Below are 22,456 nucleotides of genomic sequence, written 5' to 3'. Positions count from 1 at the left end.
TTGTTTTCTTCCTGAGTTGAGGAAGTGAATGGCCTCGGGTACCCTGCGGGAGGCACTCACGGTCACTGACCCGCCGAGGGAAGCCTGGCTTCTCCAGGAGAGCAGCATGGTGGCTGTGGACAGGCTGCCTGCTGCCAGCCCAAAGTGCTTTATAAATGAACAGCTAATTGTTGGAAACACAACGCACAAAGACAGCAGGTGCTTGAGCAGCAGAGCTCCCACATGGCATCATCTCAGCGGCCGTGGCATCCCCACTGCCCTGGCTGGGAGAGCTCTTCCCAGGGCAGCTGCAAAGAGCATGGGCATGTTACAAAAGGATTGAATTCAAGAGGATTTGACCATCTAACAGCTCTATTTTCTGCCCTACAGCTCTCAGTTCAAGGGGTGTGGGCACGCTGGCCAACATCCAGCACAGAGGGAATCCTGCAGGCCCCAGGAGGCCACAACCACCTCTTTGCCCAGGGCAGCAATTCACATCAGCCTGGGGGAAAGGGAAAATGGGCATTTTCATACAAAGGTATTTGTCACCAGTGTCCCAGGGTAGATAAAGGCAGAAAGCCCAAGAGCCCAGACCAATTGTGCTGGTCCTGGTAGATCCAGTGCATTCACAGCCTCCCCACAGGCCCCAGCACTGCCCCAGAGTTTGCTGTCAGCAGACAACCAGAGCTCAGAGAAAAGGAGGACAGGGAACTGCCGGGCATTGACCTCCACTGGGAACAGGAAGGCTGGAGACTTTCTGCCTACAATAGCAAAAGCATGTGGAACACAGAGATGCTGTGAGCATCCTTGTCCTGGAGTAACCAGACAGAGGCCAGGGCAGCAGGGACACCACAGCCCACCCTCCTCCCAGTGCAAGGTCAGGCTAGGACAAATCAGGTCAGATTTAAAAGCCTAAGGAAAGGTTAATTTTGGCTAGCAGGAGGCAGGGCAGGCTTTAAGCCCCAAAGAAAATTAAGCACCCAAGCTGCAAAGGGGATGCTGGAAGATGTTTTGATAAATATTTGCTGTGTAAGGCTTTATCTGAAGGCCGTGCACGCACACATGTACTCACCACCTAGCTGAGGGCTGTCCTGTAACTGGGGTTGTTTATCCCCACGTTGTCCAGGGCAGAGGTACATCACAGTGCCATTAATCTTTGTGCTGCATTGACCAAAACATTTGGTGTTACCCTGCAGATGCTTCCTGAGAGACCCTTCCAGGTACCCTGGCTGCACCCGTCAGCAGGATGGGCCCCAGCACCACTGCCAGAATTCACACAGCAGGTCAGCCCTGGGATGGCAGGGGGGTCAGCCCAAAGACTGCTGCTCCCATCTGTCCTAGAGGTTTATAAAATTGAGACAAATAACATATTCAAATGTTAATAAAAATATTAATATTTTATAAACCAGTTAAATAAATTAAAGCTATGCCAACATTTGAATACAGATTTGTGATGCCAAATGAAATTGGTACTACCCGAGTTACTCAAGAGGTCTCAAAATTTTAGAAAGCAAGAGTAACCTGGAATCCACAATCACATGATAAAGTGAGGGGTCTCAGCCTCAAGGAGTCTCCTTGGGTAATGTCCTGACCTCAGTGAAGGGCTAACCCACTGCAACTCCAAATTCCCCTGAAGTCAGCTCAATTCCTTCTCTTCTGTACTGGTATCAACCATAACAACCTCTAAAAAGAAAAAATAAGCTGGCACACACAGGTGGCCCTAAGTCAGCCCAGGCTTTTCGCAGCTGAGGGTGCCCAGGGCAGCTGGGTTGGAGCTGGAAGTGCAGCCAGCTGTACTTCTGTGGCACTGACCCTGCACTGCCAAATCTGCACTGAAAGAGCACCAAATACAACTTTCAGTGCTGCTATAAGAAACTGGGGAGGCCACTGATCTGACACAAGACATGGGCCCAGAAGCCAGGATTTGTCCAACCCTCCCAGGCAAGCAGCTGAACATGAACTGACCTCAAGGCCCTCACTGAAGGTTTGTGACCCAGCTGTACACCAGAACTGATTCACCTCCATGATACCATTCCATTCGAAATCCACACCACATTAAACACTAGCAGACATTTCAAGAGCTATTCTTATGCAGCAGAAGGGCTGGAGGGAGGTGATGAAGATGCAGTTGGCACGTTTGGTAACACAGTGGGGGAGGAGCTGGCATGGTGTCTGAAGAGACACGATTGTGTGCACGGCTTTGAAAATCCCACAGCTAGAAATGGATCACAGGGCAAAGACCAGAGGGAGGTTGTAACACTCAGCTGGACACAGGCAGAGCTGTTGGGATGGCTCTGGCTGCTGAGAGCAGAGACAACAGGCAAGCAAGTGCATAAGTGAAACAGCTCTTCTGAGAAAAGTGGAAACCAGACACAAACACACCACCATCGCCAGCTTATCTGCTCAGCAGCAACCTCATTCCCATGAGATTTATGTTCCAGGAGCTGAGGACAGGACCATATCCGTAGTGACAAACAGGACTTGAGTGGTTCCCCAAGAAAGCAGCCTGTTAGGAGTTTCCACAACAAGAACAAAGGTGTCTGAAAAAAACAGATTGTACATTTCTCCCTGACTTGTTTCTCAGTGGGGACAGAGAACTGCTCTCAGCCAGGAGCAGCTGCCAGAGTGTATCAGGGGACACAGCAGCAGAGGAACTGGCTTTATCCTGCTGCTCGCTTTGCCACCCTGTGGACCTTCAGAGGACTTTCACTGCCACTACCTGCCTGCTCTCAGGAGCACAACACATGCTGAACAGGCAGGGTGCTGCAGCAGGTGCTGCTCCAGCACATCTGCACACAGCACCTCTCACAAGCATGCAGAGGAGCTAAACCAGCAGCAGAATCTGAGCTTGAAGTGTGAGCCAAGGCAAACTCAGCCTCCTAAACCCACAGCCTCAAGGCCCCTTCTGGTCTCTGCAACTTCTGTCCCAGCAGAGGGGATAGTCTTGCTCTTGCAGTCCTGCTCTGGAATATTCAAGGCTCATGTTTTCCTTATGTCTAATCTGGATTCCCTCATCTTCAGGGCCATGTTGTCACCCACAGATGGCATCCAGGCTCTATCCCCTTCCTTGCCATCCCTCCTTACATACCTCACTGTTTACATTGACATCCCTCCAAGCTGAGCTGCCTCAGATCCTTTCATGCCTCACTCATCCATGCTTGCTCCCAGGCTGCCTCGGGTGACCAGAGGCCTCCACTGGTCAGGGGTCAGTGACAGGGTTAGGGCCACCCAACTCCTCATAACACCAGGCTGGCTCAGTCACAGGTGCTTGGAGCTCTCAGCCAGGCACTGTTCCCTCACATCCCAATGCTCCTGCCTGGGTGCATCACTGGCAGCTGCCTCTACAGGATTACACAGGGTTTACTTCCACATTATGTGTCCTCTGCTGCAGTCATGGCTCCCCTCCACCCCAGTGGCAGAGCCATGAGGAAAATGTTCTCAAAGGTCCAGGATTCCCACTGCATCCCTGCAGTGGCATTAGCTACACTTCATTAGTTTCTCAACTAGTTCTAAACCCATCTGCCTGCTCCTGGGAACAGCAAAAGCCTAAGACAACAGATGTTTTGCTGTCTCTGATAAATTTTCAGATTAGAGATTTCACAAGTAATCCAGCACTTATGTATGTACTTGCTGCCTCAACCATACCAGACCAGTTTATTTTTGGCTGCCAGGAACTGCCCTCTCCTGCTAAATCCCAGCACAGGCACAGCTCAGTTAATTTAGGCATTTTGCCAAGACACCCAAGTGATGGTTTGCTACACTCTGAGGGAGAAAAATCCATGATTCATAAAACACCCTTGATAAGGAACACACGCAGTGCAGCAGCTTGGGGTGCAGCTGCTGTGTAAGCTGCAGCTGTGTCTGGGGTGGGGGAATAGCTGTCACCTGGCACCCACCCTGTGCCTACCACAGGGACAGAGACACAGACTGCGAGGGTGCAAAAGCCTGGGGACACCTTTGTTCAGGGATTGCGATTCCCAGAGCAGCACCAGAGCATTAGCAAGGCAAGAAAGAGTGGGCACCTCCTCCAGGAACATCCTCAAAGGCTTATGCAGGATATATCTGTAGTAACAAAACTGACCTCCTCTCTAATTATTTTATTCTAAATAGTTAGACTATTTTACCACTGTCCTACTCATCCTCCAAGTCTCCAGCAAACTGAAGATATGGCAGAAAAACAAGCCTGGAAAGGAATTTGCTCAAATAAAAACACCACCATGATTAAGTTGCTTCCACAGGTAACACCAACAAACCATGTCCTACATCAGTCCGATCTGCAGTGGCAAGATCAAGCATTACCTGCTACAACTGTTTGTCCCAACTGATGTGTGCTGGCCCTGCCAAGACACTCCTAAACAAACTGTCCTGCCAAGTGCAGGCAGCAGAGGAAAAGAATGACAAGTTCCAGCAGAGGCAGCTGTTCTTAGACATCACATTGCAAGCCAAATTAAAACCCTGAGCCAAGGGAGTGTTACAACTCCACCAGGAGTCACAAGAAGGGCTCAAGGAGCCCAACTTTCCAAGTATCTACACAATTACCCAGTTCAAGATGTCCACAACCCTTCTGTTAGCAGCTTTCCACAAGCAAAACAAACTCCAAGCTACCCAAAGCACTTTACCTGCTAAAGGCTGCTGAGGAACACAGTTGGGCAAGGAACTGAGTTTAAAGCTCTGGAAGCACCTTTTCCCCTCATATCCCAACTCCCTGATCATGACTTCAATAAAAACCAGGCAAGAGCACATGCTGTGCTTTGCACAGGTAGTCTTCTGATTGCTGTAGAGGATATATACAAGTGTGGATATAAATGCCTGCAAATTTTATTGCAATAACAGCCCTTAACCATATCAGAAACTAAAAGGAACACAATGAAGTAATACAAGAGAGTTGCACTGGAGTGAGAGGCAAAGTTGAATACAGGAATTAGACTGCTTTAACTTTGCATCCAAAAGCAGTGAAGAAGTTTACATTTTGTGTAAGTTTTTGCTAAATTTATTTAGACCTGGACACACTCTTCCCCCATGATTTGGCAGGGGGACAGGGTGAAGGGGCAAGGGCAGGGGGAATTAAGTCTTGAATTTAAACTATCTGAATTTGGCAATATGAAATTTAGTCCACAACTCCACTGAGGTAATTGCTTATCCACATCACTGAATCTTCTAGTCCTCCACTTTGTCCAACAAGTAGATTGCACAATACATTCTTCATAGGAAAATATTTACAAAGAAAAGTTAAAATATTGTTGAAGCAATTTAACAATAGATCTTTCCTAAAAATCTGCTAATGCATATCTAGCAATTTTTGTTTGAGGTCCTACACTCAGTGTAATTAAAATAGCATTTGAAACATTCCAACAGGAATCACATTGCACAGAAGAAGCAATTTGCTTCCCTAACATTTTTGCACACCCACTCAGGGCCTGTGCCTTTAGTGCACAAGTCCACAATGCCAAGCCTCTACACAGATACCTAATAAATGCTATGCAACAAAGTTCTTTGCAATGAGGACAAGCATCTCAGTCTCTAGGCTGTAATGATGTAAGGCTTCTTGCAGCTTTATTTGCTTGGTCAGTGAAAGCTAGAGGAAGTGCCATCCCTTTCCATGCCTGGTCTGGAGTTGGTATCCAGTTCTCTCAGGTGTCCACTGCAGTTCCAGACAAGCAGATTGGTGACAAATCAGTTGCGGGTCAGTCCAGGCCCTTCTGGAAGGAGGGATGCAAAGAAAGTCTTGAAAAAAACCCACGCTGTGCTCATGAGTGAAGGGTTGGCCTGCTGCAGTTCTTGGAAAGCCTGTCCCTCATCAGGAGGCACCTCAGACTCATTTGTTCTGCCTCCATTTTCCCCCTGCCAAAATAAAGCATATTTGGTAAAGGAGAATTTCAGAAATACATTAGAAAAATCAGGCATCAAACTGTGTGGTTTTGTTTCCCAAATGTTACTGTTTGAATACAAATTTTTCAAGTAACCCCAGATCCAAAGTCAAAAACCCAAGCTGCACATTGGCAGTACTGGTTAGTTCACACTGGTGTCCAAGAACACTGTCCAGGACAGCCATCAAGCACCAGATCATGTGAATTATGTATTTACAGCCAATTAACTTTCATTGGCATCAGAACTGTCAGCTTGAAATCAAAGACTTGGACTTCTTCCAGACCCAAATCCTACAGAGGTGTACCCTGAACCCTGCCCTCAGTTCCAGCCTGTGACAGACCACCCCCCATTACAACTTCCTAAAGGACAGAAGCAGCTAAAAGGTAACATTCAGCCTGAAATATTTTGTAGAAGAAAGGAATTTGCTACATCAATGAAGGACTCAGGTGGCAATTATTCCCCCATGGAAGACAGGCTCTTACAGAAGTTCCAAGAAAAAGTTTTTTCTACTACACATAATTATTAAACCAAAAGCAAAACTTCACAGGGTTTCATGGTTTAAAAATATAGCAAAACCATACCTGTAAGTTATTGTTCTGGTCCTGGTTTAGAGCAGCTTGAGGAGGAACATTGCCTGGGAAGGGCTGAACTGGTCTTCGTCTAAATGGGAACCATCCAGCATGGTGCCTGGGGAAGGCAACAGATTCATTAATTAATTAATGCTGTTTCAACATTACTCATCCTGTTACATAACAGCTGCACATCTGACTGGTCAGAGCTGGTAGCAACTAGCAACAGTAAAATTTAAGGAGTTCCAGTGGAACAATTAACCTTCACTCTCCCAGTCTACATAGATGTTGGAAGAGCTGCTCCAGTTTTAACTCCTAGACCTAAAATTCAGAGACCGAAGTCACTTGTTCCACAGGTGATCAAAGAATTTTGGACAACAGATTATCTTTCTCAGGTAAGACATCCCAAGCATGGAAGCTGAGGGTCCATTATCATTACTGCGTGTTTATCCTAATTATATCCCCCCACCCAGAGAGGTTCAAAGGCAGTTCAGGACACTCCTTTCAGTTCAGCCTGGTCTTCTCTCCAGAAGTGCAACACAGCAGAAAAACTGCATGGATGCATGAAACAGCAAGTGTGAGACCCTCCTTCCAGACTTCAACCACTTGTTTCCCAACAAATAACTGTCATTTTCTACATGGAACCTACAGGTCTGCTCTATGCTGCTGAGCTGCTAGAGCTTTACAACAGGGGTTACTTTAGTTTCAAGCAGTTTTCTGAACTAGAAAGAGAGCCACACCAGAAACTGCAAAACCCTAGTGAGATCAGCCACATTCTTCATTTAATCCAGGCATAGGCATCATTCTCTTTTTTCTAAATACTAAGTTATACCAGAATATGGAGGAGTGGTTTGCCCTTTCCAGGTCAGTCCAAGAGTCCTATGAAGCTCAGCTGCCAGGAAGCTGAGCACAGCACAGAGCTCAGTACTTCTGTGAAACCCTTCTGAACAGCAAATATTAACACCATACACTTACAGATACATCAGAACAGTGCCACCCATAACGAGGAGGAGTCTGCTGATACTGGAGTAGAAATAGACCATGTTGACAAAAACATATAACAGTGTTGCTGAGTAGAGCCAGTCCAACCAGTCTCGATTGCCACCCTCCTCATCTTCCTCCATGAGGGGCCCCCCTTGGGCATTCATCCTCAAGTTCTGGTCAACCACTGCATTAACCTGAGCAGCAACATTCTGGTTTCCGGGCTGGTTTTGGGCAGGAAATGGGTCTGGGAGAGGAGCTGGAGGTGTCACTGGTATCTCCTGAGAACGCTGTGCATGGGATGGGTCAGAAGATGCAGCAGTAGAAGCCAGGCTGGAAACAGAGAATAAAGTACAGAATGAGGCTTAGTCAAATTCTTTCACACTTCACACAAGCCCTGAAAATCTGTCTGAGTCAGATCACTTGTAAGTAGAAAGTATCAAGTTTAGATGCCACAAAAGGGTTAAAAACAAGTTTTAGTTCTACCCATAACAGCTGTATAGTGACTTCAGCAAGTCAAAACAGGCACCTTTCCCTTTATAATGTCTATACTCAAAAAAAAAAAAATATTTAGAGCAATCTGCAGATAGTGTAAAAGCCTTCTGCAAGTCTCAGCTTGACCTATGACTGATTTCCAGTCAATGCTGTGTGCTACTTTGAGCAGTCAGAAAAAGAGCAAAGGCTCATCAGCAGGATCAGATTTACTCTAGAGACACCTGCCCTCCCAATGGAGAGTCAGAGATGCAACGGGCAAGATTCAGAACCACTGGCCTGAACAGCAACAGAGCAGCACAGTACAGGGTACATTCCCACAACATTCAGCACAAGTTACAATGAAAAAGCCCCCAAGCACCATCAAAAGAGGAAGAATTGCCAGGAGCTCTCAAATTTCTCGTATTACAGTTTTTACTTCCTACTGGCAGCTTGGAATAGAACACTTACTATTGCATGTAATACTGTCTTGCATAAATCTGCTGGAACCAGGACATCTGAAGCATGCTGTAGGTTGTGTAAGCAGAGAAGCCAGGAGCCACGCTCTGGAAAGGACGCTGAGTTGTTTCCAGCCTTGGTCAAAATTTGAACACATTCATTAGCAAACACTATTCATGGACAAATGGCAAGAGTAATTTATTACAGAACAATGTAAATAGCTTCTGCCATTTTGTGCACCCAACTACAATTCTTCCTTCTAGATTATTAAAGACACCCCTTTATTCACATGAATAAAGGGAAGATTTTCAACTAACAGAGCAGTGCATCTTCCTTTAGAGGCCACATTTTCAGAGGTGTTCAAGGCCAGGTTGGACAGAGCACCCTGATCTAGTGGAAGGCATCCCTCATGGCAGAGAGTTGGACTAGATAGCCTTTAAGGCTCCCTTCCAATCCAAATTATTCTACATCCACTAAAGCTTTTATATAAATCCTCACCATATTGGTCCATGCTCTATGGACTTATGACAGTATATATGGCATAAGGAGCTGACATCAAACACATCATTTAAAAACCTTTAAAGATGTACATAAAATTGTATTTACCCATTACTGGCTTCTGCTGAAGAGTGGCCACCTGAAGAGCTCCTCAATCTTCCACCACTTGAGGAAGACACAGTTGATTCCTGCCTGGCTTCTGATGGTAACTTGGGCTGATCAGCTTTAACCTGCAGAGAGGAATGCAGCCAGTGAGGTTTACTCAGGACACTACACACACTTTATGCAAAAAGGTTGCACCCCACAGAATATGCCCTTGTTTTAACACCTAGTCCTGCACAGCACCTCTCAGCCCTGCCCCTGCTCTTGGGCACCACGCCACAAGCACCTCTATCAGTAAAGCTCCTGAAACAAAACAACTTGGATGCAAGACTGATTTGATGCTACTCTTCCCTTTCACAAGATCTATACTGTATTTGCTACTTATGCACACATTCAGTGTCCATCTGGTTATAAAAATGTAAAATATAAAAGACACTTTGGTTTTTTCCTATAGCAAATTTGTACTGCTTGCACAAACTGCTGTACATGGAGTTGAAGAGCTGTCCTGTGGTGATACATCTGTCCAACATCCAGCCAAAGCTGGCTCCCATCTAGCAACCACCAGGCATGGGTAGGGTTTGCTCACATTGTCTATAATGGGCAACAGGAACACACCTGTAGAAACCTTTGCCCAGCCACTTTAAAGAATGAGTTTTGGCCATCTGTAATTGAGACCAGTCCATACCGAGCTCAAGCACTAAGGCTGAGCCTGTAGAGAGGAAGCCAAAGATGAGTCATTAATGGGAGCAGTTTAAGTGTCTGTAGCTCTCAGCCTTCTTCCCTCCCCATACAGATCAGAACCGCTTCCCTCTGCTTCTCTCTTCTGACCACAAGCTCAATCTGTCCAAAAGAGTGCCTGGGACATGACAAGTCATATTCTATTTAATAAAACTGAATTTACCAGAAAGGATTTCTCCCCTGAGCAGCAGGTCACAACTACATCTGATATTTTTTAACAGATGCCATGAGAATCTTTACTGATGAAATGTAGACACAATTTGTTTACTCAGCTTAATCCAAATACATTCTCACATTCCCAAACAAATTATCACAAAGCAATACTGCTGTTGCACTAATAGGGAAAACCTGCAGTAACAGGGAACTTTAAAATGGCCATCCAACACTCCTCATTTTTAGTTACAAGCCCAAGATTCAGAATTAACTTAAGTCTAATTACCTCTGCTTTGGTTTCTTGCATATTTGCAGGAGTCTTGAAGTTGTACACCAAATGAAGAGCATGCAGCTCCCCTTGCTGAAATATAAAGGATGATCTGTTAAAAAAAAAAAATCACTTCTCTAGATATATTGCAGCACATCATAAAAGATACTTTTTTATACCTTTGGCAACAATTCTCCCAGACAGTGGTGATCAAGCAGCAGCTTCCCAGAATAAATCAGCTTTTGGTCCTCTTCAGGCTTTGAAGAAAGAAAACAAAGAATAGGATTATTTGCTTTGCCAAGCACTAACCAACACAACTTACAAGTGATGGAGAGAGGCACGGAGCCAGGAGTATCCCACACACTAAGGTGCAGAGGGAATTGTGCACATCTAAACTCAGCTGAAGTGATGAGAACAACTAAATGCCCAAGTGTGATATTACTGAGGTCCAAACCTGCAGAAGAATACAAAGTCCCTTGGGCAAAGAACTTGGTTACATGCTGTCTCTTTTACAGTCCCAACAAAAACATTCATGTTTCTTAGAAACTGAGGTTTGGAGCTCCATCTAATCTGATCAGCACCAGAGGTGGTGTCAAGTAAATCTGGTACACCCCATCTGATGGGACCCAGCAGCTCTTCATCAGGAGCTGTCCCACAGCAGCTGGTGGAAGCACATGGAGCCTGTTTCTGGGTGATCACCACACTCCCAGGGAAAGCATGGCAAAAGCATGGGAACCAGGCCTTCTCCCTGGCAACTAGTGACAGCCTTAAGTTTACAGGGCAGTCTCCAGTTGGATACTATGAAAAATTCTTCAGTGAAGGAATGGTTAAACATTGGAATGGGCTACCCAGAGAAGCAGTGGAGTCGCTATCCCTGGAACTCTTCAAAAAGTAAGTATAGCCATGACATTTCACAATGTCGTTTAGTAGGGATAGCAGCATTTAGTCGAAGGTTGACCTTGATGATCTTGGAAGTCTTTTCCAAGTTTATTGATTCTGTGAAGGCCACACACCCTCCTGTGGGAGCACTGCCCGTGGGAGCAGCGGGACACGGAGCGCAGCTGCTCCAGCAGCACTCACACGTCAGGTCTCGTGTCCAGCGGCTCAGGGGGAAGTCACACTTCTGCATTTCATCCCCACAAGCGCCGCCACCCCGCCGTGCACAGCGCTGTGCCTCCCGTCCAGCGGGAACACGCCCTCAACCCGCCAGAAGGGCCTTGGCCGCCCGCTGCGCGGCTGGGTGCGGTGCCCGGGCGCTGCTGCCGGGCACAGCCCGGTGCCAGCGGGCTCCCGCGGGCGCTGACGTCCCCACACACCTGCAGGACGCGCCGTCCCGGGAGGGCGGTTAATGATTAACCGCGGCCGGGCCACAAACAAGTCCCAAAATAGCCCGAGCCCGCCCCAAGCGCGGCTGACGCAACCGGGACACCCCGGGGGGCACGTACCGGTCCCGGAGCCCCGCGAGAGCCCCACGGCAGCTGCCGCCGCTGTCCCGCGGGGACTCAGCGCCCACCACCCATCCACCCGCCCGGCGAGGCCGCCCGCAGGGACCCGCTCGGCGAGGCTGCGGGAAGAGAGGATGGCGCACTCACCGGCGCGTCGGGCAGGAGCCGGCGCAGCTCGGTCTTGAGCCGGCGCACGGTCCAGGCGGGCTCAGCGCGGAGCTGGAGGTCGCGGTGCCGCTGCGCGGGACTCCGGACCAGCAACGACAGCTGCTCCTCCATCGCGGGCGCGAGGCGGGCGACGATTGCAAAACCTTCCCGGCGAGGCTTTTATAGGGGCCCGCCCCGCCGCAGGGCCGCGGTGGCTGCGGCTGATTGGCCGCGACCGGGACAGGGGCGGGGGCTTCCACGTGGGCCAATGGGACGGTGCCTCGCGTGAGGCGCCTTGAGGAAACGGAGGCGCTGATTGGGCGGTGCCGGGTGGGGGCGGGGCTATGCCGTCACCACGGCGACCGTGACCCGCCCCGCCCCGCCCCGCCCCGGCCGTGAGGGACGGAGGCCATGGCCCGGGGGGTAGCGCTGTTGTGCCTCTCTCCCTCCCTCCGTCTCTCCACCACATCACCTCCGGCATCAACGCAGCTCTTAGGGATCCTTTGCTTCGCCTTCCCTCTCCCCTCCGCCCACTGGAGCAGCACAGCCCTGCACGTGCTGGATCCACGGCCTGATCCCGGTGAAATATCCCCCTTTTTCCTGTGGTTATTTTACCGGCGATGTGTAGGTTTGCTGCGGGCTTTGTGGGTACAGGTACACAAACCAAACTTCTGGATGGAGCCAAAAGAAGTGTGCAGAGATGCTGGGGGAAATTAATAATTCATGAAATTTTTACTGACAAAAAATAAAAAGCCATAAAAATGTGGACCAGCAGCTTCTGAGTGCTCCTCCTTATGCCCATCCTCCTGTGAGATGCGATCCAGCGCCTAAAAATCCCGTGGTAATGATCCTGATGCACCAGGAGGGGGTTTTCGCGTCCTTCAAAACAGAACCGTAGGAACGTGAGACGTCGGGTTTATCTCTTGGCACCAGGTATTGACTGCGTGCTTCAGGAGCTGCTCAGTATTCCTCGGCAGCCAGACCTGTTGCCCAAAGGCACGGATGAGTCTGCAGCCAAGAGCAGATTTAGCAACCAGCAAAGACACTCTGCCACGGGGATGCATCACCCCGCGGCTTCCCGGGGAAGAGCCGAGCCAAAGGGCAGCGCTGCCGTGGGAGCCGGCAAAACAAAATCATGAAGAACTGAGCTGAGCCTGGGTCTGGTCCGGTGAACCCTCTGCAGCTGCCAGGGTACGTCCTTGTGAGGGTGGAGAATTCCATCGGAGCCCATTTCTCTGTCACATCCCACAGCGAGCACTGAGGCTGCGTTCCTGCCTGCTCTGTCCTTGCTGTCCCTGGGCGGGCTCAGTGCCCAGGTGGGCTCTTCCTCCCCAACCTCCCAGCAACGCAAGGAGACACTGCCAGAGCTATTTGCTGCTCTTGCTCCATCAGGACAGACCCTGTCCCTCAGCTCCTAATGGCAGTGGGGAAAGACAAACGCAGTGTCCAGGGCCATCCTTGCCATTGTCCTCCATTAGGGTCAAGGTGACTTTGCTGCTCGATTGGTTGCAGAGTTAAGTCAGAGAGCCAAGAGAGCTCCCGTGGGTGGCAGGGACAGGGCAAGGCTGTGCAGGTGTTGGAGTGAAACCAGGATCTCAGACTCTGTGTGTTTTATCTGGGACTCCCTGTGCTGTTGCTGGCCCGTGGACCAGGTGAGCAGCTGTAGCCCCAATGCTGATCCTGCCTCGAGCTCAGGCTCCTGTGTTTCTCCTTCATCACAGACAAGAGGGGCAGGACTCAGCTGAGCTGCTCTCTGCCCATTCTTTGTCTGAGCCATTGCTGGGAAAAATGCCTGCTCACTGGACAAACTTACCTGAATCCAGCACTGACCTGGCTTGGAGCAGGGGCTGGAGGAACGACCTCCTGAGGCACCTGAGTGCTAAACCTCAGCAGCCCCCCTCCATGTCTGGGGGTGCTGGACCCCCCAGAGAGCCAGGCCCTCACTGCCCTCACCCACAGCAGCCAAGAACTGGTGGATCTGGAGTCAGTGGACACATCTCAACATCAGGTAGCCCATGCTCCATTTCCAGAGGTTCATTCAGAGCTCCTGGGACTAAGGCAAAACAAACACTTGCCCTGATACTGTCTGCTTAGCTTAGCTCACTCTGTGGCAGCAGATAAGGGGCCACAGCACAAACCAGAAGTGTGGGGTATGCCCAGCCCCTGCCCTGGAGGGATCTCTGCTGAGATAAGAGATTTCATAATTGCCCAGCAGGACTCCCTGGAAAGGCAACCACTTCTTTGGTCACGGCGAGAAAAGACAGACCCACAATCCTTTAGGAGACTTTATGCAGATCCTTTGTAACCCATTGGCCTTTACCCATCCCCTGTATCCCTATAAAAGCAAAGGCCTCTGCCCCTGTGGGTCAGAGAGAGATCTCATCCCTGGCTTTCCCCTTCGCCGGAGTACGGACTGACAATAAAGCTCCTTCCGTGCAGAACCAGCCACACGAGCCTCTTGTCTCTCTCTGGTCTGGCTTGGCCTGGAGGCTGCCCTGCAGAGCTGAGCTGGAATCATGAGCTGATAATCACTAAAGAGCTGACAGTCTCTGCAAGGGCCCTCCTGCCAGCAGCTGAGGGAAGACACTGGGCCTTGGGAAGGCGATTCCTTTTGGGACCATCTCCCCGGACCGGTCACCTCTTCCTGGGTCAGAGCCACTGACCCCATCACCAGCTGTAATACAGAAGGTGTGACCAGCACATCACCCTACTGTCCTGCTGAACAATTAACTTCAATTTACCAAAATTGGAGATGAAGGGCTGCAAGCTGCTTTTGTCACCTGCGTAAATATTAACCACGGTGTAAATCAGGATTATCTCTCTGACCTCAACACAATTACTCTGTTTAAAAAAAAAAAAAAACAAAAACGGTGGGGGCTGAGCGGGGTATTGCTGATGAGTTTACAGCTCTGTTTGTGGTCAGGCTGGTTTTCATGGCGTGGCAATCACTCAGCACAGCAGGAACAGCCGGCAGAGAATTTGCCAGGACATGAGGAGATGCCCCACAGTCCCTCAGCCTGGCACGCTCCTGTGCTCACCCAGGCACGGTGACGCAGGGGATGAGCCTGCCAGGAGCCACAGTCCAGCTAACGCAGGCCTGGTGCTGTGGGGATGCCGGGGTGTGATGCAATTCTGTCCTGTCCAGAGGTTGCTCCCTGGGCCAGGATAGGGCAGGGATCAAAGGGCAGCAAGAATCCAGACAAGCCAAGCTGATTCTCCGGGCTTGGTTCGATATGTTTATTCTGTCGGAAGCACTGTATTCGTTAGGTGTCTGGCTTTAAAAACTGTTTCATGGTACTGCTGTCATGACCCCTTTGGCTCCAAGATTCCTCGCAGTCCATGAACAAGAATTCGGTCTCGTTCAGGTGCTGGGGCAGGTGGCCCTGGTGCCGGCAGGCAGGGAGCTCACGGCGTGCTCTGGCATTGCCGGCAGAGCTGCACTGCAGCGGGGTCTGCAGGGAAGGGGCTCTTTGGCTGTCTCTGAGTGTTTCTGTGCCCGAGCGAGCCAGTTCTGCCAGAGACACATCCCAAGGGCATCACCTGTGGACACAGCCCAGCAGCACCGAGGAGATGCGCTCTAGCTGCATGTCCTGGCAGCCTGGTACTGGGACGGGCACGGAGAGGCTTTGCTGCACACCTGGTGAACTTGGGCAGTTTCCCTCCACTCCCTCAGCTGTTCCACTGCTCAGCAAAGCAAATCATCCCTGAAACAGTGAACCTTCCCTGGCCCACACTGCTCCAGGGCAGCACGGAACTTCCCTGCCAGACAAGGGAGAAAAACCAGAACGAACGTGTAACCAGGAGGTGGGAAACGAGGGGCACAGTTGGAAAACGCTCCCTGCTACCCTCTGCCAAAGGCCACCAAACCGGTAGCATTGGAAGCCTCCCGCCAGCATGGGGAAACGCCGGGATATTCCCGGACGGGGTCGAGGCTTCCACCGGTGACACTCGAGGGGATTCCGTGTGGATGCTGGCCGCGTGCCGGAGCCCGGTATCCCCAAAGAGGGGCCGCTGTTGGGTTTAATGCGTCGCTAGTGAGGTTCCTGACAGCGATGGGATGCCCGAGGTTACCGGCGCGGTGCCCCGTGCCGTCCCGGCTCGGCGGCGGCCCAACGGGGAGCGGAGCCGTGCTCGGGTGGAGCGACGGGGCCGACGTGGAGGGGATTGAGATGGGGACGGGGATGCGGACAGGGATGAGGATGAGGATGAGGATGAGGATGAGGATGAGGATGAGGATGAGGATGAGGATGAGGATGAGGATGAGGATGAGGATGAGGATGAGGAGGGGGTCCTGCCGCCCGCCCGTCCCCACCCCGTTACCACGGCGACGTTGTCAGCAGCCGCCCGGCCCCGCCCCCGGCCCCGCCTGGGCCAATGGCGCGGCGGCGCCCGGCCTGCCCGCCGGTGACGTCATGGCCGGTGAAAATCCCCCGTGGCCGCGGGAGCGGCGGTGGCGGCGCGGCCCCGCGGCCCGGCCCGGCCCGCACCATGGCCAAGCACCACCGCACGCCGGCGCGCTCCGCCGAGCCCGTCATCGAGGTCAAGAGCAAGGTAAGCGCCCGCCGGGGACAGGGCCGGTGATGCTGATGCCGATGCCGGTGCCGGTTCCGCCGGGTCACGACCGAGCGCGTCGCCCCCGCGTCGGGCAGCACACGTGGGGTGGCACCGCGCACCGGGGAGCGGCGCGGGAGCCAGGCCGTGCGGGCTCTCCGCTCCCCTGTGCTGCGGCGGCGCTGCCCGGAGCCTCCCCGAGCCCAGCCCGGCCCGGCGGCCGCGGCGTCCCGCCACCGTGGGCTCTGCCGGCTGCGGGCTCGCTCGGCGCGGCCGTGGGAACGCCGCAGCGGAGCGCTCGCCAGATGCGCAGGGCGCCGGTGCGTCGTTCCCGCAGCCCCGGTGTGCGGGGTGGCCCCGCCGGTGCGGGTGTGCTGGGTGTGCGGTCACCCCGGGGACACACCTCGCCCAGATGTCTACTCATCCAGATGTGCGTGCTCGCCAAGGCATGCGCATCTCCGGCTATGCCATCACCCAGATGTGCACCCCCAGCAAGGGACGAGCCCCTGTCGTGCATCCAGATGTGCACACCTGCATGACTGTGCGCTCGCCCAGTTGTGATCTCCCCCAGACGTGTCTGCTTACCCAGATATGTGCTCACCTGGCACACCCTTGTCCAGATGTGTGCACTCACCCAGCTATGCACCATTATCCACCTGTGCCTACCCAGCCATCCCTGTGCTCACCCAGATGTGTGCACTTCCTTTCTGCACCCTTATGCAGATGTGCACTCGCCCAGCTGTGCCATTGCCTGCTCGGGACCCCCGGCAGGGTGCAGGGTGCCCCCTTTCCCAGGACGTGGTGGCCACCGCCTACCCCGACAGCTGGGGTGTGACCCCCGCGGGCAGCCCGATCCTCGCAGTGTTCCTCAGCCTGTTCTTAATTGGCTTCCCCTTCGTCGTGACGGAAGGAGGCATTAATTAGCACTGTTGCTCACCAGGTGCTACGGCAGCGCCCGTGTCGCAGGGAAGGGCCTCCCGGCAGCACGGAGTCTGCCACGGCTGGTGGTACGGCCACAGGGTCCTTCCTCTGCCGCGGGGCCATCTCTCTGCCCCATCACTTCAATGTTTGGGCAGGAAAACGGCTTCGCTCCTTTTACTTTGTTTTTGGGACGGGCTCTTCCTGACTGGCACTGCTGCCTTGGTGCGGCCGGGCTCCGGAGCCGGCAGCATCAAGGCTCTGCCTGCCCTGGGGCAGCTCTCCGTGGTGCCCTGCCTGCATCGGTCCTGCCGGCCGGAGCCAGCCCTGCCCAGAGTCCCCCTCTTCCTCCTCTTCCTCGTCCTCCTCTGCAGTTCGACGCTGAATTTCGCCGCTTTGCCATGAAGCGCTCCGGAGCCGGCAGCTTCCAGGACTTCTACCAGCTGCTGCAGACAGTGCACCAGATCCCACGGGTGGACGTGCTCCTGGGCTACACGGACATCCACGGCGACCTCCTGCCCATCAACAATGACGACAACTACCACAAAGCCCTGTCCTCTGCCAACCCCCTCCTCAGGGTCATCATCCAGAAGAAGGGTAAGCAGGGCACCGAATCTGTCCTCCTATCAAGAGAGATGAGCCACATCCCGCAGTACTGCTGGTTCCACCTTTGGACTGTGCCAGCAGGGGCATGGCTGGTCACATACCCTCCAGCCACTGCTTTGGTGGATGGATGTGGAGATGGTGGCACTGGAAGGCTCCCAGAACCCTGCCAGGGCTGTGGCACCCACACAGGCTCTCCCTGGCAGCCGAGGGCACCTGCCCCAGCCCAGCCTCGTGCGACCTGGTGAGCAAAGGCAGATCCTTGAAATTCACCCCTTTGAAGTTGTGTTTTCCAGCCAAGCTTGCGTGGGCTCCCAGATAACACCCGTGTTACTCCCGTGAGCGCTGCGCCAGCAACCTCATCCGGCTCCCTGCCCTGAGGAGGCAACAGCCATCATTTTGGCAGAGCTCTCAGGGTGCTGGGTGCCGCTGGATTTTTGATATTGGGAAGAGGCTTGGTGCCTCCCTGGCAGATCAGGGGCTTGCCCTGACCTTAGTGGCATATTCCCAGGGAACCACTTCCTTGCACCTGATAACATCCTGAGAGCAGCGTCTCGGCGAGGATGAAAGCCTCCAAGTGACAAATACTCAGAGTATTTCTCCTGTTTGCAGGGAAAACAAGCCCATCCCCTTCCACTCAGTTTAGTAGCACCGAGATTTTCTCTTTCATAGCATCATCAGTCAGCAGTTCACAGAGCCAGAGTCTGACCCAGAGCCACAGTTTTCCCAGCACAGCATCCAGAGCAAGTCTGTGTTTCCAGCTCATGTTAGTGGTATGAAGTCTCTGGGTGAGGGGTGATGCTGGTGGCCAGCCCTGGCTGCTGTGCCGGTTTTCCTGGGCTTTTGCATCAGGGTGGTGTGGGATGCCCTGGACATGTGTTTCCTCTGTGGCCACGTGGTGTGGGGGCTGGCAGCAGTGATCCAGGCTGCTGGAGCCCGTGGTGTGCTCAGGGGCTGTTGCTGCCAGCACCAAACCATCCCCTGTTCCTTGGACCCAGGCTGTGACATGGAGTGCTGGTGCAGGGGTGGGTGTGCCTGGGCTGCTGTGGGAGCACCGCTCCTGCTCCCAAGATCCACCCTGTCTGCTGCTGGAAAAGCCTGTGAGGGCCCACGGCTGACTGTGCCAAGACAGCACAACGTGGAGAGCGAGCAGGCTCTGCGTGCTCCATGGGCAGCCTGATAAGGAAGGCGAGCAGGCAGCACCAGGGAGCCCCAGCACCTGGCTGTGCCCGCAGGAGAGGGGCCGAGGGGCCGGCAGCACCACAGGGAGGTGTGCAGAGAGGCCAGGAGCAAGTCCTGGGTGATTCACAGCTAATTTAAAATGGATCCAGGTCATCCCAAGGCTGGGCTGTCGTTGAACCGGTCTGGGTCGCTGAGGAATGTGGCTGCAGAGCCTCTCAGACCGCCGGCTGCAGGGAGCTGTGCACACACACGGGTGTGCTCCCATCAGCGGGCTCCGCACCAGCCAGTCCTGCCACAGTGGGGCAAAAAGCAAAGGCTGCAGCTGGGCTCTCCTCTGTGCCATCACCCCGTTGGGTGAAGCCATCCCTGTGGGGCAGCCTGGCTGGGACAACAGCACTGCCCCTCCTTGGGCCAAGGCTCATGGGAGGGGCAGGGGAAAGTGTGGGACATTGCCAGCACTACTGTCGGGCTCATCCTTGGTGTGCTGCACCTGCCTGGCCCAGCCACTCTGCGCCCCTTGGAGAGGAGCTGTGTGCTGAAATAGCTGTGGGAAAGCCTCCGCCGCCCTTCCCCAAGCTAAAAATATGCCAAGGCTGTGTGTGCAGGGAGATATTTATAAGCCAGGAGCCCTGTCAGGCTGGCTTGGCTAGGGAGAAATCCCATGTCCCCTGGGCCTGGGGGGATCCCCAGCAGCCCTGCAGCTGGAGCAGGGTCCAGATGCTGGTGGGGGACACTGTGGGGAATGTGCTGACCATGGAGCATCCAGATCTGGGCTCCCCAGTGGAAAGACATGGAGAGAAACCAGAGAGGAAGCAGGGGATACTCCGCAGCACCTGGTGGATGAGGCCACACATGATGGGTTGGAGCTGGGCCTGACAGAGCAGCCCCAGGGCACGGTTCAGAAGGAGAGAGTCAAACCCTTCGTGAAGGTACCTGATAGTGGAATGAGAGACACTGGCACAAATCACAGTCTGGGATATTCAGGGCCCTGAGGATGCTGCAGCCCTGGGATGGATTTCCAGGAGGTGGGGAGTCTCTGTTCCTGGGGGTGGCAGAGTTCTTCAGGACACAGCGGTGGCTATCACTAACCCATGCCAGTGATAGCCCTGCTCTAGTGGGGCAGGGGACTCTGGTGCTGTCTCCTGGGATTGGACTCACGCTAAGAGAGTTGGCTGCCACCACAGCACACTCATGGGGGGGGTCCTCTCTCCCCAAACCCAAACTGGGGCATGGCTGCAGCTCCCACACCATCAGGGCTGGCAGCTCTAGTGTTAAACTGCAGAGTTTGGCTTAAAGTGTGATTAAGGCTGAATCACTGCCTCGATCCCACTAATCCTGGCCTGTGTACGCTGGGTAATCCCAGGAGACGGGCCCCAGCAGAGACAGGCTGCAGGGAAAGCCAGGCTGATGATGTGGGGAGGAAAAGCCAGTGAGACCTGTGAGCTGGGCCCTTCTCCTGACCGCTGCGCCAGCACCTGGGGCCAAGGGCACACGTTCGTGTCCCTGGCAGCTGCGGTGCCTGACCTGTGTCCTCCTTTGCTCCCTACAGCAGAGTCTGATGCCAGCGTCTTCGCCTCCAACTCCTTGCAGCGGAAGAAGAAGGGGCTGCTGCGCCCAGCACACTACCGGGCCAAGCCTCACCTCCTCATCGGGATGCCCCAGGACTTCCGCCAGATCTCCTCCATCATCGACGTGGACATCCTGCCCGAGACCCACCGGCGCGTGCGGCTCCACAAGCACGGCTCCGACAAACCGCTGGGCTTCTACATCCGCGACGGCGTCAGTGTGCGCGTGGCCCCGCAGGGCGTCGAGAAGGTGCCCGGCATCTTCATCTCCCGCCTGGTGAAGGGTGGCCTGGCCGAGAGCACGGGGCTGCTGGCAGTGAGCGACGAGATCCTGGAGGTGAATGGCATCGATGTGGCTGGCAAGTCTCTGGACCAAGTGACGGACATGATGGTGGCCAACAGCCACAACCTCATCATCACTGTCAAGCCAGCCAACCAGCGCAACAACGTCATCCGCAGCAGCAAGGCCTCGGGCAGCTCCGGCATGTCCACGGACAGCACCCCCAGCCAGCAGACCCCCAGCCCGGCCTCGCAGTACCTGAGCAACTACAGCACGGCCGAGAGCGACGAGGAGGGCGACCTGGTCATCGAGAGCGACAGCGCGTCCCACTACATCCCTGGGGGCTGCCCCAACGGGGGCCCCGCGGACGGACCCCTCCAGCGGAGCCTGTCCCCGCACAGCTCGCGGGGCTCCCTGCAGTCCCCTCGGCAGCCACGACGGCAGCCCTGGCAGGGGCAGTGGACGGGAGGATGGCACCCTCCTCACCCTATAGCTGCAGGGGCCTGTGCCGCTCGGTGGCCGGCCGGGTTTCTGCTCATCCAGGCTGGATGTGGACACCGGGGTGATGATGCGGCCAGCGGGCAGGGGTGGAGAGGCGCTGCCCACTGCCCTCTCCCACCCCCCGCGTCCCCGGGAGCCCCACTGTGGCACCCACTCGAGCCGGGCACTGCCCTTCTGAGCCCCCTTGCCTCCCCTTCCAAGCAAGAGGGAGTTTTTAATTGTTTTATTGAAATATGCATCATTAATATATTGCAATGGACAGTAAAACTTTTTCTAGAAAGCACCGTGCTTGTCCCTGGTTCGTGTCACTGCAGGGAGGAGGGGGACAGCGGGTGGGTACCCCAGCCCTGTGCACGTAAGGCAGTGCCTGGAAGTGGTGGCCTTGACCTTGGCACAGCTTGTGGCTTTGCTGCTCTGCTGGGTGACCCATCGAGACCCATCATGCCTGTCCCATGGCACATGTCCAGGCTGCTTCGGGCAGCCATCTGGCCTGATGCAATGAGCCTTGCTTGGCCCCTCCATTCCCACCTTGTCCCTGCTGCAGTGCCTTCACTAATGCAGGTGAGGCCACTGGTCTGGCAGCAGCACCTTGGCTGTCACTCAGCCCTCCAAGTGCTGCTGGGGATAGTGCAGCCCCATCCTCCTTCTTCAGCCCCAAGCTCAGGGCAGGGGGCAGTGCATACCTGCCCCGTTGCTCTGCTGGGGCTCCCAGCACCCTCAGTTCCTCTCCCAAAGTGCCAAGCTGATGGTGGCACTCACTGCTGCCAAGGGCTTGTGGTGGGACTGGCAAGGAGGAAGACCTGCAGCTCTCAGGGTCTGAAAAGTCAGCACCAACTCTCCATTCACAGCCTCAGCCAGGCCAGGGCAGGCAGGGAATGCAGCAAGGGCTGAGGGCACTCAGGGCACACAGCCAGGGCCCAGACAGACCAGAGAGCAGATCTGGCAGCAGGGCTGGTTAGCCCAGGCTTGTTTTGGGCTGGGAGGTGCCCAGGGGCTGTGCCCATGGCCCCCAGTCCCTCTCATCCAGCCGGCTCAGCCTGGCTGTGGGGTTTGCCCTGAGGTGGCCCCAGGGGCACATGGGGTGATTTTCCAGTTGGCATCTCACCTCCTCCAGCCCTCAAGTGCCAAAGTATTTCCCAGCCCTTGGCAGTGGCATCAGCCCTGACATCCCAGGGCAC

At 54.0% G+C, this 22,456-nt stretch overlaps 2 protein-coding genes across 2 annotated transcripts; one reads left to right on the top strand and one right to left on the bottom strand.

Moving 5' to 3' along the window:
• Positions 1-4,775: 4,775 nt before the first annotated feature.
• On the bottom strand, positions 4,776-11,846 carry HERPUD1 (homocysteine inducible ER protein with ubiquitin like domain 1). Its single transcript, XM_039558524.1, has 8 exons — positions 11,679-11,846; positions 10,266-10,343; positions 10,105-10,179; positions 8,934-9,055; positions 8,340-8,462; positions 7,392-7,730; positions 6,429-6,534; positions 4,776-5,820 (listed from the first exon to the last, which is right to left on the bottom strand). Exons 1-8 carry the CDS (start codon positions 11,808-11,810, stop codon positions 5,653-5,655), a joined length of 1,143 nt encoding a protein of 380 aa, XP_039414458.1. The 5' UTR covers positions 11,811-11,846; the 3' UTR covers positions 4,776-5,652.
• Positions 11,847-16,131: 4,285 nt separating this feature from the next.
• PARD6A (par-6 family cell polarity regulator alpha) lies at positions 16,132-21,370 on the top strand. Its single transcript, XM_039558429.1, is given in 4 exon segments — positions 16,132-16,229; positions 17,522-17,744; positions 20,482-21,200; positions 21,202-21,370. Coding segments are annotated over 4 exon segments (1,074 nt in total). The 5' UTR covers positions 16,132-16,166; the 3' UTR covers positions 21,271-21,370.
• Positions 21,371-22,456: the final 1,086 nt, after the last annotated feature.

This window comes from Corvus cornix, chromosome 11 (assembly GCF_000738735.6).
Source record: "Corvus cornix cornix isolate S_Up_H32 chromosome 11, ASM73873v5, whole genome shotgun sequence".
Lineage (NCBI taxonomy): Eukaryota > Metazoa > Chordata > Aves > Passeriformes > Corvidae > Corvus > Corvus cornix.
Note: the sequence above shows the minus strand (reverse complement) of the source record. Positions and strands in the feature narration are given on the sequence as shown.